Source organism: Rhinopithecus roxellana, chromosome 2, assembly GCF_007565055.1.
Source record: "Rhinopithecus roxellana isolate Shanxi Qingling chromosome 2, ASM756505v1, whole genome shotgun sequence".
NCBI lineage: Eukaryota > Metazoa > Chordata > Mammalia > Primates > Cercopithecidae > Rhinopithecus > Rhinopithecus roxellana.
This window is the reverse complement of record NC_044550.1, coordinates 131,866,482-131,882,701: the sequence shown is the minus strand read 5'-3', so window position 1 is coordinate 131,882,701 and position 16,220 is coordinate 131,866,482. Positions and strand designations below refer to the sequence as shown.

General features: G+C 54.3%; 1 protein-coding gene across 5 annotated transcripts in view; it reads right to left on the bottom strand.

The window, feature by feature from the left end:
* ACOX3 (acyl-CoA oxidase 3, pristanoyl) overlaps positions 1 to 16,220 on the bottom strand; it is a 54,197-nt gene that overhangs the window by 16,858 nt on the left and 21,119 nt on the right. For all 5 annotated transcript variants that reach the window (XM_010384414.2, XM_030920267.1, XM_010384415.2 and 2 more), the window contains 5 exons: positions 15,220 to 15,402; positions 12,847 to 12,969; positions 10,586 to 10,706; positions 7,891 to 8,013; positions 7,455 to 7,568 (listed from right to left, as the gene is read on the bottom strand). In XM_010384414.2, the coding sequence (XP_010382716.2) occupies positions 7,455 to 7,568; positions 7,891 to 8,013; positions 10,586 to 10,706; positions 12,847 to 12,969; positions 15,220 to 15,402 (664 nt within the window). The remainder of the gene's footprint in view (positions 1 to 7,454; positions 7,569 to 7,890; positions 8,014 to 10,585; positions 10,707 to 12,846; positions 12,970 to 15,219; positions 15,403 to 16,220) is intronic.

The following is a 16,220-nucleotide window of genomic DNA, read 5'->3' as shown; positions in this document are numbered from 1 at the left end:
GTGCCGCCACTAGAGCGGACCCTTGAGTGCGACGGCAGCACGTTCTCGCACGCACCAGGCTCGGTCTGTGTGAAGCGTGGTGCTGTCCCCGCAGCATCGGCCAGGACTGCATGGGCAGCAGGACAATTGCCCGGCGGTGGTGCCCAGTGGCGAGAGGAAGGGGTGCTTCCGTTCACCTCCCCCTGCCTGGCCCTTGGACCTCACTGCCTGCTGGAGCTGTGGAACTGGGGACTGACACGGTGGGGAAGGGGGTATCTGAGGCCTCGTACCCTGGGGGGCCCCTCCCACAAGGTTCAAAAGGGCAGGAGGGAGCAGATGCAGCAGACAGGGAGGCCCCGGGGTGGGGTGTCAGGCAGGACAGCTGGAGCCCCCTCTTCATCCTCCCCTTCCCCCGGCAGTGGTGCCCACATCTGCAGGGCCCCCTACAGCGTGGCCAGAGCTGGCCTCCCACAGTACTCCCTATGGACCAGACATGGTCCTGAGACTCCACCAGGCTGTACTGCTACTACCCCGCTGATGAGGACATGGGCCCAGGCACATGGCCAGCATGCAGGGGAGAGGTGCGGACCAGCCGCACATGGAGGCCACGCTCACATCCACTCCCTGCCCAGGCACAGAGGGCCTGGCGCCCGGACACGAGGCGCCTCCAGGCTGCAGGGGGCCTTCTGCCTGGCAGCCGGTCTTGCTCAGAGATCCCAGGCAGGAGAACGGGGTCAGCCATGCTGAGTCTGAGCCCAAAGGCTGAACTCAGGGGGCCTTGGGATTTCCTTCTATGTCACACAGCCCAGGTCACCGGGAAGGAAACACCCAACACTGCAGTTCCTGCCACAGCACACTCGACTGCTTTCGGCTGTTACATCCATTCACCTTCACAGCATAACTGAGAAGCCCGTCACAAACCAGAGCGGGCCGTTCCCCAGGCTCAGACATCAGGCGGCTTGCTGGAGGTCTCAGCTCCCCAGCAGGAAGGAAAGGCAGGTGCCGCTGACCCCGCAGGCGGGGCGCAGGCAGGGTTGGGCGGAGGTTTCCTCCATACAGGCATCTTCAGGGAGCCAAGGCTCCCCTTGCCAAGTCCTGCCAGGCATGAGGCGTTGAATGGTGGCCCCAACTGACTCCCACAGCTGTGAATGTGACCTTTGTTGGGAAGAGGGTCTTTGCAGATGTCATGAAGTTGAGGTATTGAGGGAGGTCATCAGAGACTCCTGGACTAGGGTGGACTCTAAATCCAATGACAAATGTCCTTACAAGACGCAGAGACGGCAAAGTCACAGAGGAGGCAAAGGCCAGCATGATGCAGCCACAGCCAAGGACTCCTGGAGCTGCCAGGAGCCTGGGCAGGAGGAGCCCTCCCCCGAAGAGGGAGCGGGGCAGCCCTGCCCCATCCTGCCTTGGGGTTTCCGCCTCTGCACCGAAAGAGTCACTGTCTGCTATCTTTGGTGCCCAGGCTGTGGCCCTCTGCTGCTGGCAGGCTGCCCAAGGCTCATCCTTGAGCCTCACATGCTACCCTTCAGGACATTACAGGAAAATTCAGGTCCATTTTGCAACCAATGCTGAGGGGAGGCCCTCATGACCACCGCCTGTTCCTAAAGGCTCTGCCATATCCCAAGCTCTCCCCCAGCAGGGCAGATGGTCACGAACAGCAAGGAAAGGTGGACGCTGTGCAGTTGTGCTTTCCATGACTTATTTACACAGCAACAAAACCAAGGAAACGGTCTGGCCAGAAACCGCTTGTGCAAATTCCTTCTGACCACACCAGAGGCCCCCGTGTCCCACCACCCATCAGCCATAGCTGGGCTTCCCTCCCAGCCTGTCCTGGCCGTTCCCAAACACTGCCCCGGGAGGGGTCCCTCTGTGGTGGACACTTCACGGCAGTTACCCGAGTTTTCCAATCTATCTCTGCAACCAGAATTAACCCATGAGGCCTCACGTCGACGGCCAGTGAGACTGTGCTGTGGGCTGCAAGTGAGACGAACACTTGAGAAATGAGTTATGTTCGCACCGTGTTCTTCCTTACACTCTGCTTTTGGTTCTTGGTTTTTCATTAAAAAATAAAGCATGTCAGTCTGATGTGTTCACATGCAGAGGAGAAGATCCCCCAAAAAGCAGATGAAAGCAAACGAAATGTGGGTGCCATGTGTGTCATTTCCAGAGTTAATCTGGAAGCGAAACAGTATCGCCGAAACAAAGTACGTGGAAAACCAGCACTGAAGGGCAGCGAATTCTCTTGCTTGGAATATGGCTGCTGGCAGCCCGATGACACACCCAGCGTCAACAACCTCTGTCCTCAAGACTCTCCCAGAATCCTGGGTCACCACAGCCTTTCCATGTGCCACACACCAGACGAACTCGCGAAGGTGCCCCCAGCTGCCCTGTGCACCCAATGACCGCCCCTCGACCTGCCCCCCTCCCCAGCTGGGACTCTGTCCTTGACCCCATGGAGAGCTCTTCGCATGCACTGCCTGCCTTTCGGGTCTCGGTTTCCTCTCCTGTCTCTGAGTCCAGTCCCCTCTGCGTCAGCATCAGAGCACTCCTAACTCGGATTCTGACCTAGGCAAGCCCTGGAAAGTAAGGCCTGGAAGGCGGCCCCAGCTCCTCAGCCAGATCACGGGCCTGGGTCTGACCACGCCCACCGCTCTGGTGCTCCTGAATGGCCAATGCTCTCCAAAAGCACAACGAACAGACCCTCCAAGACACCCTCAGGTGCCGGCTTTGTGGGAAACATTCCTTGACCCACCAAGGCAGACCTCACCTGCACCTGTGTCTGTTGTTTCCAATGAAGTGTTCAGGACAGTGGCCCTCCCACACACAGCAGCCCCCCTCCGAGGGCACCATGGCCTGGCACCTGCCAGGCAGCACAAGGTGACCGCATTCCCTCTCCACTGTCTTGCAGAAGGAAAACAGGCTCTGAGAGATTAAAGCCTAGCTCAAGGTCACAGCGGGGGGCAGTGCTGACCCAAGAGCCTGTGCTCCCATCCTCTGGGAACACCGTCTGCACCATGAACCCCACTGCTCATCTCACATGACCTCACCATGCACTCCACGTGACTTCCCTGCTCACCCCACGTGACTCCACTGCTCACCCGTGACCCCACTGCTCACCTCACATGACCTCACCATGCACTCCACGTGACTTCACTGCTCACCCCACGTGACTCCACTGCTCACCCGTGACCCCACTGCTCACCTCACATGACCTCACCATGCACTCCACGTGACTTCACTGCTCACCCCACGTGACTCCACTGCTCACCCGTGACCCCACTGCTCACCTCACATGACCTCACCATGCACTCCACGTGACTTCACCGCTCACCCCACGTGACTCCACTGCTCACCCGTGACCCCACTGCTCATCTCACATGACCTCACCATGCACTCCACGTGACTTCACCGCTCACCCCACGTGACTCCACTGCTCACCCGTGACCCCACTGCTCACCTCACATGACCTCACCATGCACTCCACGTGACTTCACTGCTCACCCCACGTGACTCCACTGCTCACCCGTGACCCCACTGCTCACCTCACATGACCTCACCATGCACTCCACGTGACTTCACTGCTCACCCCACGTGACTCCACTGCTCACCCGTGACCCCACTGCTCACCTCACATGACCTCACCATGCACTCCACGTGACCTCACCGCTCACCCGTGACCCCACTGCTCACCTCATATGACCGCATTGTGCACTCCACATGACCGCACCACTCACCCCATGTGACTCTACCACTCACACATGGCCCCATGTCACCTCTGGCCCACATTCTGTGACCTTGCAGTACACACATACACAGTGTCCAGGTAGTGAACACTGCAACTGCTTACTACGAATGCACACCAGCCAGCTAAAGGAGAACAGGGCCCGTCTCAGGAAGCAACAGCACAGGCCCCGAGGCACAGGGCTGTGACACTCAGCTCAGCACACGTGTGTGTGCAAAAATCAGAGGAACTCAACAGAAAACCCGGACTTCCCTACCCAAGTCAGAATAGGAACCCCTGAAGGACCAGCCATGGGCTTGGCAAACCCTCCACCCTTCCTCACAGGCGAGCGCAACCCTGGAAGAGGCCTGTGTCTCTTCAATCCTGCAGAGCCTGAGGGCCCCACATCACGTACACAGCTTTTACCAAAGATCCACATGACGCAGGCTGCAGTTAGCCCTGAGCCCTGGGATCTGTGACCAAATGCCCTTGAGATGATGGGGCTGGCAGAATCCACAAGCTTCCCTGCGGCGTGAGGGATGATGGTGATCTCGCTCCCACACCACTTTCCACAAGTGAAAGTCATTTGCCTTTGTTACTCTGGAAAATGTTTTCACTTTGTGGCATCTTGTAAACGTTAGGGCAGTTGCAGGAAAAGCAGATGACTTTGGTGTCTCTCCCGATGATGGAGAGACTGTAAAATTGCTTTTGCTTTCACAGTCTCAGGGGAAGGGGAGGGAAGAGGAGAGGGTGATGGGCACATGGAGAAGCTGGCTGCGCCTTCTATGTTTTGATTTTATTAATATAGGGAGTGATGGTTTTAGGAAAAAGGTTTTGGTTGGGTTGAAGTTACTACAATGACTAGGTCATTTTCTAGTTCTTCCTGTGGCAACATTTGGGAAGCTTAGAAAATGACCTGCGGCCGGGTGCGGCCGCTCACGCCTGTAATCCCAGCACTTTGGGAGGCCGAGGCGGGCGGATCACGAGGTCAGGATATTGAGACCATCCTGCGTAACAGGGTGAAACCCCATCTCTACTAAAAAATACAAAAAAATTAGCCGGGCGTGGTGGCGGGCGCCTGTAGTCCCAGCTACTCTGGAGGCTGAGGCGGGAGAACAGCGTGAACCCGGGAGGCGGAGCTTGCAGTGAGCCAAGATGGCGCCGCTGCCCTCCAGCCTGGGCGACAGAGCCAGACTCCGTCTCAAAAAGAAAAAAAAAAGTGACTTGCAAACATCAGAAATAGGTCATCAAACGTGTCCCCATTTCCTACTGGCACCCAAATAGGCAGGCTGAGGTCTGCATGGTTAAGTCAGAAGCTGTAACCCAGCGCAGGGCCCACGGGAAAGCAGTGACGCGGACGCTTCCTGATGACGATGCTGACAGTGCAGGCAGGGGAAGGCGCCGGGAAGCTGGCCTGGCCCAGGCTCCACACTGGCTTCAGCTATGGCTGTGTGTTATTTGCCGTGTGAACAAGGAAGTGGCCCACAGGGCTGGAGACGGACAAGGGCACACGCTCGGGGGCTGCTATCACATCCACGGCGTCGGTCCTGAAGGCCGGAACGCGTCCTCCACGTGCGCCTGTCCCCTGCATGGGGGAGGCCTGCGCTCCCTCCTCCCGAGGATCCAGGGTCCTCCCAGAACCCCTGGGGACCCTCACATTCTGGTCTCCTGAATGCAAAGCCGAGCGCGTCCTCCATCTCCAAATCCCTGCTCTATCTGCCCAGCTGAGTGTGCGGCACCTTGAGAGCGGTTCCTGCCCAAACTCTGTGGCTGCTGAGCTGAGCACTGATTTGGCGCCAAGTGCTGCACTAAGTGCTTTACGCGCTGAACTCAGTCCACCCTACGAAAACCTTATGAAGGGGATACCATTACCATCCCTGTGCTGCAGATGAGGAAACTGAGGCAGGAAGGCTGAGGATTTTGCTGTAGGTTCCACGGCCGGCAGGAGGAGGACCGAGATCAACCTCCGGCAGCCTGGCGGGAGCTGATGTCTCGCTCTGGAGAGTGGGCCTGCTCTTCCAGTCTCGGGTGTCACGGAGGGGTTAGTTTCTACCTGGCCCACCGGGACAACGCATTGGGACCCCTCTCGGCCCTTCTCTTCTGCACTAATAGGTGCTTTGGTAGCAAAGCAAAGACGTTCACTAAATACCGCAGAGTGAGGCGATGGGGAGATGGAGGCGTCGCTGCGGCTTCAAACTGTTGTCTGTGATGTGCGGCTTGACAGATGGGGGCTGTGGTGGGAGGAAGGCATTTGACAGGGACACAGGTGGCATGGAGGTGGGGGCAGCTCCAGCCCTGCTTTCTGTCAAATCTCACCCAGACCACTGGGCAAGAAGCATCCAAGAGATTCAGAGCTTTGCAGTCCCACAGGCTTGGGTTTGAATCCTTGCTCTGTCCCTGCCTGCACCCAGGCAGCCGGAGCCGAGTGCCCTTTAGGAGTGCCCTGTAGGAGACGCAGAGCTCCGCCGGGTGCTTCTGTGTGGGGGCGCAGGGCAGCCCCTCTCACCTGTCCCAACCGCCTCTCACGTCCATTTCCACAGAGCAACCAGAGTGGCCTTTTTCCATGAGGAATACTTTTAAAAATATGAATCATCAAAACAAGTAGCACACCCCATTCCACCAGGCCTCTGGTGCTCACCTCCCGTCATTCACAGCAGGGGAACAAGATGCACGCTCGCATCGAGATGAGCTCCGCACGGGCTGGGCCCTGTTGCCTCCTCCTCCTCCTGAGACACCTGTCCATCGGGCGTACTCATGGCTGCCCCTGCCTTTCACTGAGACCTCAATTCAAAGGCCAAGACCCTTCCAAGGTGGTCACCAGCCATGCTCCACCTCACCAGCCAGATCACTGCTTTGCAGAATTCCTGCTGCCCTAAGACTGAGGCCTTGGGATGTTTTTGTGTCTGCTGGTCTAGACTGGAAAGTCCCACGAAGGCAGGCACGGGGTCTCGGTCATGCCAGCCGCTGGCCCCGAACTGCAGAGTGAGCGCATAACAAGCACGTGCAGAATTAACCAGGGAACGCGAGAGCAGCTGCTCTCCCGAGAGGGTTCCTGTCAGGATGCAGTGCAGTCTACAGGGAAGCTGCTTTGCTTTCCATGCTGCCAGCACAGCCGGACGCCCCATTCCCAGCTCCTTTCCACCTTTCTGAGCAGACCCTGCGTGGGTGAGGTGGAGCCTGCAGCAGCTCCCATGACACACCTGCAGGAGGCTGTCCATGGCCAGCTCTGTGCAGGCCCCTGAGAGGAGGCCCCACCCCGACCATCACACCCACGGGAGATGAGCCTGTGCTACAGGGGCCGAGGGAAGGAAACGTGTGAGATGCGCCAGGGCGGGAAGGGGCATCTGCTGTTTGGGGAGCCAGGAGGGGCTGGGGGTGGGGAAGACCCACAGGTGAGGTGGCTGGGAGGGCCCAGGGACAGCAGCAGCCCAGGCACCAGGGCAGGGGGCAGAGGCTGCTAAGTGGACAGAGACCAGGCCAGGTGGTCTCTCACACCCTTTATCCTATGGGAGGGGAAGGCAAGAGGCAAGGCATAGGGTGGTGAGTGGGCGTCCTTCAATTCATCTGTGGAGTCAGTATCTATCTTGGCATCGGGTGCAAAGAGATATTCCACGAGCCATGCGGGGCCTCCCACCACCACTGCTGCCCCAGCTGGAACTGCCAAGGGCCCCCTCACCGAGGTACGGTGTGTTTCCTGGTGGGAATGACGGGAAATCAGGAGGCCAGGGGAGCCCTCCACCTGCATGTTTACCTGCGGAGTCCAAGCAGTTGGCAACACTGGAGACCTCAAACTTCTGGTCAAGGATGCTGGGATAGGCGTCCAGAAAGTCCACCGACTTCAGCGGACTGCGGAAGCAAGCTCCATCTAGGACATACATTTCAGTGACTTTGGTGGAAGATGGGAACCCAAGCCATTGGGGACCCCAAGCCAGGGGCACCCCAAAGCATGGAGAGTGTCCAGAGGACCCGACGGCCACAGACCCATGAGCCAGGGTCTGGGTCTCAAGGACCCTCCCCATCCCAGCCTTTGCCCGTGCCTTGGGGAGGCGGTCGGCACTATCTGACAACATTTCTTTCCTTCTGCAAATCGAGGGTGCGTTCACAGAAGCTGAATCAGTGGGGCCAGGAGAACCCACCCCCGCCAGGTTGGGTTCCAGGGCCCCCACCAGTATGCAGCGGAGCCTCACCCTGGACCCGGTGTGCCAGGAGGCCCAGCAAATAGTTGCTTGTCTGCTGCAGCAGGACGTTGTTGTCACCTTCGTATGTGCAGTTGGGATCGTTGTCATCTCTAAGGACACCCAACCGGTTCACTGCAACAAAGCCACAATAGTACCATCATTTAAGATGCATATTTGTGAAACAGCCAGTCACCATGTGAGAATTTAAAATGCCCTAAGAGGCTGGGCGCAGTGGCTCACACCTGTAATGGCAGCACTTTGGGGGGCCAAGGCGGGTGGATCACTTGAAGCCAGGTGTTCAAGACCAGGCTGGCCAACATGGTGAAACCCACCACACTCGGGTGTGGTAGTGTGTGCCTGTAGTCCCAGCTATTCGGGAGGCTGAGGCAGGAGAATCGCTTGAGCCTGGGAGACGGAGGTTGCAGTGAGCTGAGATTGCGCAACTGCACTCCAGCATGGGAGACAGAGTAAGACCCTGTCTCAGGGGGGGAAAAAAAAAAAAAAAAAGCCATGAGTTTGAGACAAGCCTGGGCAACATAGTGAGACCCTATCTCTACAAAAAAATGAAAAAAAAAAAAAAATTAGCTGGGCATGGTGGCAAGCACCTGTAGTCCCAGCTACCCAGGAGGCTGCGGTGGGAGGATTACCTAAGAGCCCAGGCATTTGAGGCTGAAGTGAGCCATGGTCATCCCACTGTACTCCAGCCTGGGGGACAGGGCAAGACTGTCAAAAAAAAAGCCCTAAACCCAGCTTGACCAGACACAAAGAACTGGCACCCCTGCTTCAAGTCCCAACTCCAGCTCCTCCTCACTGCTGTCAGTAAGCCCTGCACGGTCATCCCACAGAGCCTCCCCTGGCATGGGGTCGCTGACAGGAGGGAACCATCGCAGCAAGCTGACGCCCCCAGGGCTGCCCTTCTTCCTTCCGTAACTAAATGAACTCTTCTTTTAACACAGGAAATTTCAAGACAACTTTTTTTTTGTCTTTCCTATCAATTAGCTGAATGCCTTCACATAGGTTATAAGGCTTGCTTTCCAGACCCTCACGCACTCGAGCCTGCTTGCTCTGATGAAAAGTGTTCTCTGAATGTGAGGCTGGGATGGGCCCAGCAGGAAGGGAGTGGAGCTGACTTCTCACACTCACATACTATGACCGATGGATCCTGAGAGCATGAAAGGAATCTTATTGCAGCCATACTGCCAGCAGGCTTGTGATTAGGCTTGTGACCACCTAGAACACCTGATCATTTTCTCCTGACTTGCTGTCAAATCTTGCCACGTGCCTCCTGTCATGTAACAGGTTGGCCCCTGAACAAGAGCTGGGAGAGGCCCCAGCAGAAACATTTGCAATTGATTTTCTAAACCTAGATGGAGCTTCGGTTGTATTGGTCTCAATCCCAGCATATGTATATGTGTATATATATGTATACGTATATGTATATGATGAATCTTGATTCCATTGTCTTTGTTGTCTGCAGTACTGCAAGATTCAATTTCCTTATTCGACTACTTATAGAATCCCAATGAGTTACAATGACAAATAAAAACTACTAAGGGCATTGCGCAGAGGACAAAGCACGCAAATGAGTAACTTACATACAGCCATGGCTACCCACATGGCAGTAAGCGACAAAGGCAGAGTGTGGTGGGAGTGAGGGGCTACGTTGCTGCCGGCCCATGCTGAAACAGGTGCGAGTTAGAACTGCAATGGTGGGCGGATGATCGCTGAAAGTGTGTGTGTAGTTCTAGACAGAGCATCGCCAAAACTCTCACAAACTTGGCAAGGGCCTAAAGTGCTCCTGGAGGGCAAAAGAGTTTTGCAGATGCTGTGGCTGTTTTGAGTGTGTACATGGCCTTCTTTGAGCAACCAGTTTTTGCCAGTTAATTATTTACGATTAGCACACAGGAAGTTTTGCAGATAAGCTGTAAATAATGCTGATGATAATTCTAATGATAACAGCGTTAGCAAATAAAAAAGTCAGTGGCCACACACTACAAGCCAGATACCATGCTTATACTTCATACGTGTTAATTCACTTAATTCTGGCAAGAACCTATGTTGTGGGTACACTATTATCACCCTCACTGTAGAAATAAGAAAACTGAGCACAGTGAGGTTAAGCAAACTGCCCACAGTTACCAGGCTGTTAAGACAGAGCCAGGACTCAATCCCAGGCAATCTGGTGGCCCCTGTTCTTAACCACACAACAGCTGCCTCGGTTATCGTCAATGCTGATATAACTTACTCTTTTTCTAAGTGTAAGAATTTTCTATCCAAATAAAACATGGTGCTAGTTTACTACCAAGCTGTTAACCAAACAGTTAAAATTCAAATGAGCAGATCAGCTGCTCTCTGCCTGTATTTTGGCCAAAGCATCAGGCATCTGAAAGCAGTGGGATCTATCTAGGGCAGGGGTTGGCAAACTTGTTCTGCACTGGACCAGAGAGTAAATATTTCCAGCTCTGCAAGCCACATGGTCTCTGTCACAGCTGGGATTACTCAACTCTGCCCTTGCAGTGCGAAAACAGCTGCAGGAAATGTGCAAATGAACGGGGGTGGCTGGCTGTGTCCCAATAAAACTTTATTTGCAAAAACAGGTGGCAGGCTGGATTTGGTCTTCAGGCCACAGTCTGCCAACCCCTGGTCTAGAGTCAAAGAGTAGGGTTAAGGACAAGAAACCACCATGCGCTTCTCCAAAACCTACTGGCTAGATAGCCGTGTCCTCCACACGCCTCCCGGCATTCCTGAATTCCTTGCTGGGCGGTCCACGAGGCCAGGGGCTTGCTGGCTGATGCCAGAGCGTGGATCTCACGTCCAAGCTCTGCCTTTGGGTGAGGGAATCCAACAAGAACAGGTGAAAAGAGACTTTTGACACCAAAAAGTCAGACGTCAGCAGTAACATCAAACCACCGTATCACCTCTAGTCTAATACAAGACATCCTGAAAATGACAGAAGAGGAAACCTAATTGTAATTAGAAATAAAAAAGGGTCTTTATCCAAGTATGGATACACTGTGGTACGCTCATACCATTTCACAACAATGAAAACACCGCTCCACACAGCAAATAGCTTTCAGGGCCCTGACATGGCTCCCAGAAGCAAACTGCAGAAGAATGTACATCATGGCCCAGTTTATATAAAGTTCACAAATGTCAAAGTGAATGACACGCCATGGAAGGTTGCAACTGTTTGCAGTGAAACCATGAAGAAAGACCAGAGAATCAGACCCAACACCACAGACAGCGCTCCCTCCCAGGACAGGGAAGGGCCGGGACCAGTCCATTCCAGAAGGCTGTAAGCGCCTCGGTAACTGACAGTCTGCTCTGCGTGGGTGCTCACTGTGCCTCCCTCAGGCCTGACATGTTTTATTGAGACTCCTTTGCTGTCCATGGCCACACAACCCTGAATGAGCCTGATCTTGGAAGCTAAGCAGGGTTGGGCCTGGTTAGTACTTGGATGGGAGACTGCCTGGGACCAGCAGGTAATGCAGGCTTTTCTTTTAAGGGAAAAAAAAGAAGAAGAAGAAGACTCCTTTGCTTCTGCTTGATATCTAATGATGAAACCTTAAGAGACTGGGCCAGGCACAGTGGCTCACGCCTGTAATCCCAGCACTTTGGGAGGCCGAGGCAGGCAGATCACTTGAGCCCAGGAGTTTGAGAACAGCCTGGGCAACACTGGCGACACCCTGTCTCTACTGAAAAATACAAAAAATTAGCCAGGTGTGTTGGCAGGCACCTGTAGTCCCAGTTACTCTGGGAGGCTGAGGCAAGAGAATCGCTCGAACCCAGGAGGTGGAAATTGCAGTGAGCCAAGATCGCACCACTGCACTCCAGCCTGGGCAACAGAGCGAGACTCCGTCTCAAAAACAAACAAAAAAACAAACAAAAAACTTAAGAGACAGATTCAAGGTAAAAGAAGAATTTTTACTTTTAAAAAAGAAATAAATTAAAAAAGAAAAACAATTAAGAGGAAGACACACACACACACACACACACACACACACACGTTAAGTCCAATGACCCATTTTATGAGTGTTTTCAACTTCACATAAGGGGCTGAGTCGAGGCCCTCCTCTGCCTGGGTTAAACCTCTGAGTTTCAGAAACAATGAGCCCGGTCACCCTTTACAACATTATTCACAGGGGAGTGTCAGAGCTGGCAAAAGCTCCACTGACTCACGCTCCCAGGAAGACACAGGCTTAACCCCTTCAGTGGTCAGAAGCGCTCCCTCCTCAGGCCTCCCGAGCCTGGGATTTGCTCTGCCATCAATCCTGCAGGTCATCCCTTTGCCATCACCTGCCGTGAATGCGGACACCAGTAATCTTTCAAGATATGCTAATTAGATGCAGGCTTTTTCTGATGTTGTACGTAACTGCAATCTGCGGCGTTTCTCCTCTGCTTTCAAACATGGTTATTTCTTTCGATTCACATTTCACTCTTGCTCAGGAGGCAGCAGGAGGGACAATGGAAAATCAGTTCATAACCATCTACTAAGAAATCCGTTCTCGATGTCTCTTTATGCTGAGGCTGATCTCGGGATTTGCACGCTTGTTTCTGGCACAAATCCTCTGACTGTCAACTCAAATCCAGTCAGTGGGATTCAGACCTTTGTGCAGCTGTTTACAAAAGGCTCAGAAACCATGAAAGCCACTGAGGGGCGGGTAATGTGGATTTTGCAAAACCGTCATGTTCTCAAAAGAAGACCAACAGCTGAACTCACAGACTGGAACCAAGAGTCGTGTCAGCACATCCTTGAGAGGCAGGAGTGTGGACGCGTGCCCAGCCCGTTCAATTGCAGCACAGGCCAAGAGCTCCGAGTGGGTGGGAACAACTGGAGGAATGTGTCCTAGGCTCTGTCCTCGCAAATCAAACGACTGATTTTGCTTTGAAATGAAGGCTGAATCTGTGCTGCTCCAACTGTGTGAGATTCAAATGATGCTGCTGAGGAAGCAGACACCACCTCACCTGTCTGGCGCTGCGGTCTCCTGAGGCAAGTCCTCGCTGGAACTCCACCAGGTCCAGGAAAAGTGACTTAGAGAAGTGGTCTAAGGCGTAGGCAGCTGCCAGATATGGAAGCAAGCGGCATTGCTAGAACAGACAAGACACCTGCGTGAACACATCACGGTTCCCATGAAGGGCAGCCCATCCTAGGGACCATGAAATCCAGTGCAGGGAGAGGCCGTCAGGGCCATGCACCCACTAGTGCTGAAGGTCTCCACGTGTCTTCCCGGCACATCAGAAAACCTTCACCCTGACACGCTTTCAACTCGGCCAGTTCGGCTTTCACCCATGGCCCCTGACGGACAACCCCAAACGCAATTCCCTAAACGGCCACTATTCACAGCTGTCCCATCAAAGTCACTACAGAACAAAGTGCCGGTCCATCTGTGAACTCAGAAGGCTGCACTGCTAGGGGCCAACTCCCCGGCACATGGACTGACTGGCTGACAGCATGTGCCTGTGAGGACGAGGCCGTCACCCTGGGACAGATGGGAAAGCTGAGGCCCACACAGCTGGCAGCCCCTCGAAAGGCAGAGTGCATGTCTTTTTCACTTTGTCTGAAACAGGATAGGGTCCACCTGTTGTTGGATGGGTGGGTGGGCGGGTGGATGGATGGATGCATGGATGGTGGGTAGTGGGTAGGTAGATGCATGGGTGGGTGGGCGGGTGGATGGATGGATGCATGCATGGTGGGTGGTGGGTAGGTAGATGCATGGGTGGGTGGATGGATGAATCCGTGGATGGGTAGATAGATGGGTGGGTGGATGTGTGGACAGGTGGGTGGATGCATGGATGGGTGGGTGGGTGGGTGGCTGGGTACATGGCAGGACAAGCCTGAGAGGATCCTGAGGAAACTGCCATCACCACCACGGTCTAACATGTCAAGAGTGCTGAGCTGACATGGCACCAGCTGCCTCCATGCCCTAACTTTTTTAAACCTCACACTGATCCTAGGAAGAAGTTTTATCATCAGTTCTAATTTACAAATGATAAAATGAGAGCACAGAAAGGCTAAGGACCTTGCCTGAGAGCACAAAGCCAGCTGGGGGTGGACCTTGGTGGTGAGGTCAAGCATGGTGACCCCAGTGCGCTCTCTTGACTGCCGTGCTGCCCTTGGCACCCAGAGTGCTGTGACCACACACGGGAGGGGATGGGTGCCACACAGGCTTGAACAAGAACACTTACTAAACAGGATCATAGCTCTGGTCAAAGGATGTGGAAAAAAACAACTGCAATTGTTACAATTTCCTTTAAGTTTCACCCAAATCTACCTTTGCTCATGCATAGCTTGGTCCGGGACCTGGGCCTGAGTTAGCCTATGCACTTTAACTGGATTTCCTATTTGACCCTCAGTTCCCCCACCGGTAAAATGGTAGTAATCCCAACCCTCTTAGCTGTGAAGACCAAACCCAGAGCACAGGGCTCATGCCCTGCAAGCACCACAGGAACGTTCACTGCGAAAATTCATCCCCCTTCCGTGTAAGAACATCTGTGCTTTTCCATGCTGCTGCCTGGGCTGCATGTGTGCACGTCCACAGCTGCCCCATCTCTGAGGATGTGTAGGGCCCACACTCTGTGCCCACGCCACTGTTCTAAATGCCATCGCAGTGAACAGGGCTGTACGCTCAGCTGCTGCTTCTTCCAGATCACCTTCCTGGCATCATTTCTTAGGGATGGGATGACAGTGTCAAAGAGCATGCACAGGGCATGCAAGGCCACTGCCTGCCAAGCTGTGGCGGCCTCACCTGAACGTGCGGCTGTGCACACATCCACCTCCCAGAGCCGCCCCATACTTGCTTCCTTCTGGCCGGGTGCGGTGACTCACACCCGGAATCCCAGCACTTTGGGAGGCCGAAGCAGGTGCATCACCTGAGGTCAGGAGTTTGAGACCAGCCTGGCCAAAATGGTGGAACCCTGTCTCTACTAAAAATACAAAAATTAGCCGAGCATGGTGTTGCATGCCGTAATTCCAGCTACTCGGGAGGCTGAGACACGAGAATCACTTGAACCTGGAGGCGGAGGTTGCAGTGAGCCAAGATCATGCCCACTGCACTCCAGCCTTGGTGACAGAGCAAGACTCCATCTGAAAAAAAAAAAAAAAGACTTGCTTCTTTCCATCTTCCTTATTTTGGCTACTTCATATATACTCTTTATAAATTAATAACCATTTATTGGAAGTCCTGTGGCCTGAGATGCCGCACTCCCGCTAACTAATCATCCTGTTAATTGCCTTAAGAGCTTTGATCAACTCCCAGTAACCAAACTGCAACTATGTAAAAGAAGTGAATTTGCATATAAAATAGAAAGACAATGAAAGGATGCTTGAAAACCCTGTACCTGCATTGGATACTCAAGCACTGCTATTTCCTCCTCCTCGGTGGGTCCAAACTGACGCCGAGTGGCTGAGAAGCGAAGAGCGATGGCCATGGCCAGCTTTAGGTTAACAACGGCCAGGCTCAGGATGGAGACCCGGCCCGACGACAGGCCCCCCAGGGACACTCCGAAGCGCTGCCTGACGTCCTGCGGAAGGAAGGAGTGCAGATGATGAGCGCAAGCCCGGCTGCACGGCCACCTTGGACAGAGCGGCCTAGAGGCGAAGGTGCCCTCGTTTGTTCATTCAGAGTAGACCGGTGCCCACCTGCCCATGCCTCATCCCCAGGGCGCCCCAGGCACAGGACAGTGCGGCAGCAGGTACAGGTGTCACTGATGAACCGTGGATGGAATGGGGATACTGGGGAGAGGATACTCAGCTGCCTGCAGAAGAGAGAGGCATTCCTCGCAGAGGGAACGGTATGACAGCACTGAGTAACCTCTCACTTTGCGGACTTGCAAACCATCTGCCTGGAGATTCCAAGGCCCACCTTTAACCTTGGCAACAATCAGATGTGGCTTGTATGCCAGAGGGCAGGGGCGGAGTCCATTAAAGGCAGCCATTCCAGGGGGTTTCACGGACACCTCTCCTTCCTTGTGTGCCTGTGAACAGGCAGTTCCTTTACGTGCGTCTAGCTGGAATCTTCCATCCACTACCTCCTCACACGCATCACCGGCGTCAGCAGCGGCTGTTGCTAAGGTCTGTCCAGGCTGTTGTGGGCACATCTAATCTACAGCCCTTGCCACATGATCTGACCGTCCTTCCTGCCCTGCCCCTTGCTGCCCCTATCAGGCCCGCTCCTCTGAGCATCCAGGTCCTTCTTCCAAGGCAGCATGGTAATTGTGTGTCTGAGCGTATTAATCACACTCTCACATAGGAAATCACAGTCTCATTGTGTTTAAAAACATATTTAAGCCGGGCGCAGTGGTTCATGCCTGTAATCCCAACACTTTGGGAGGCTGAGGTG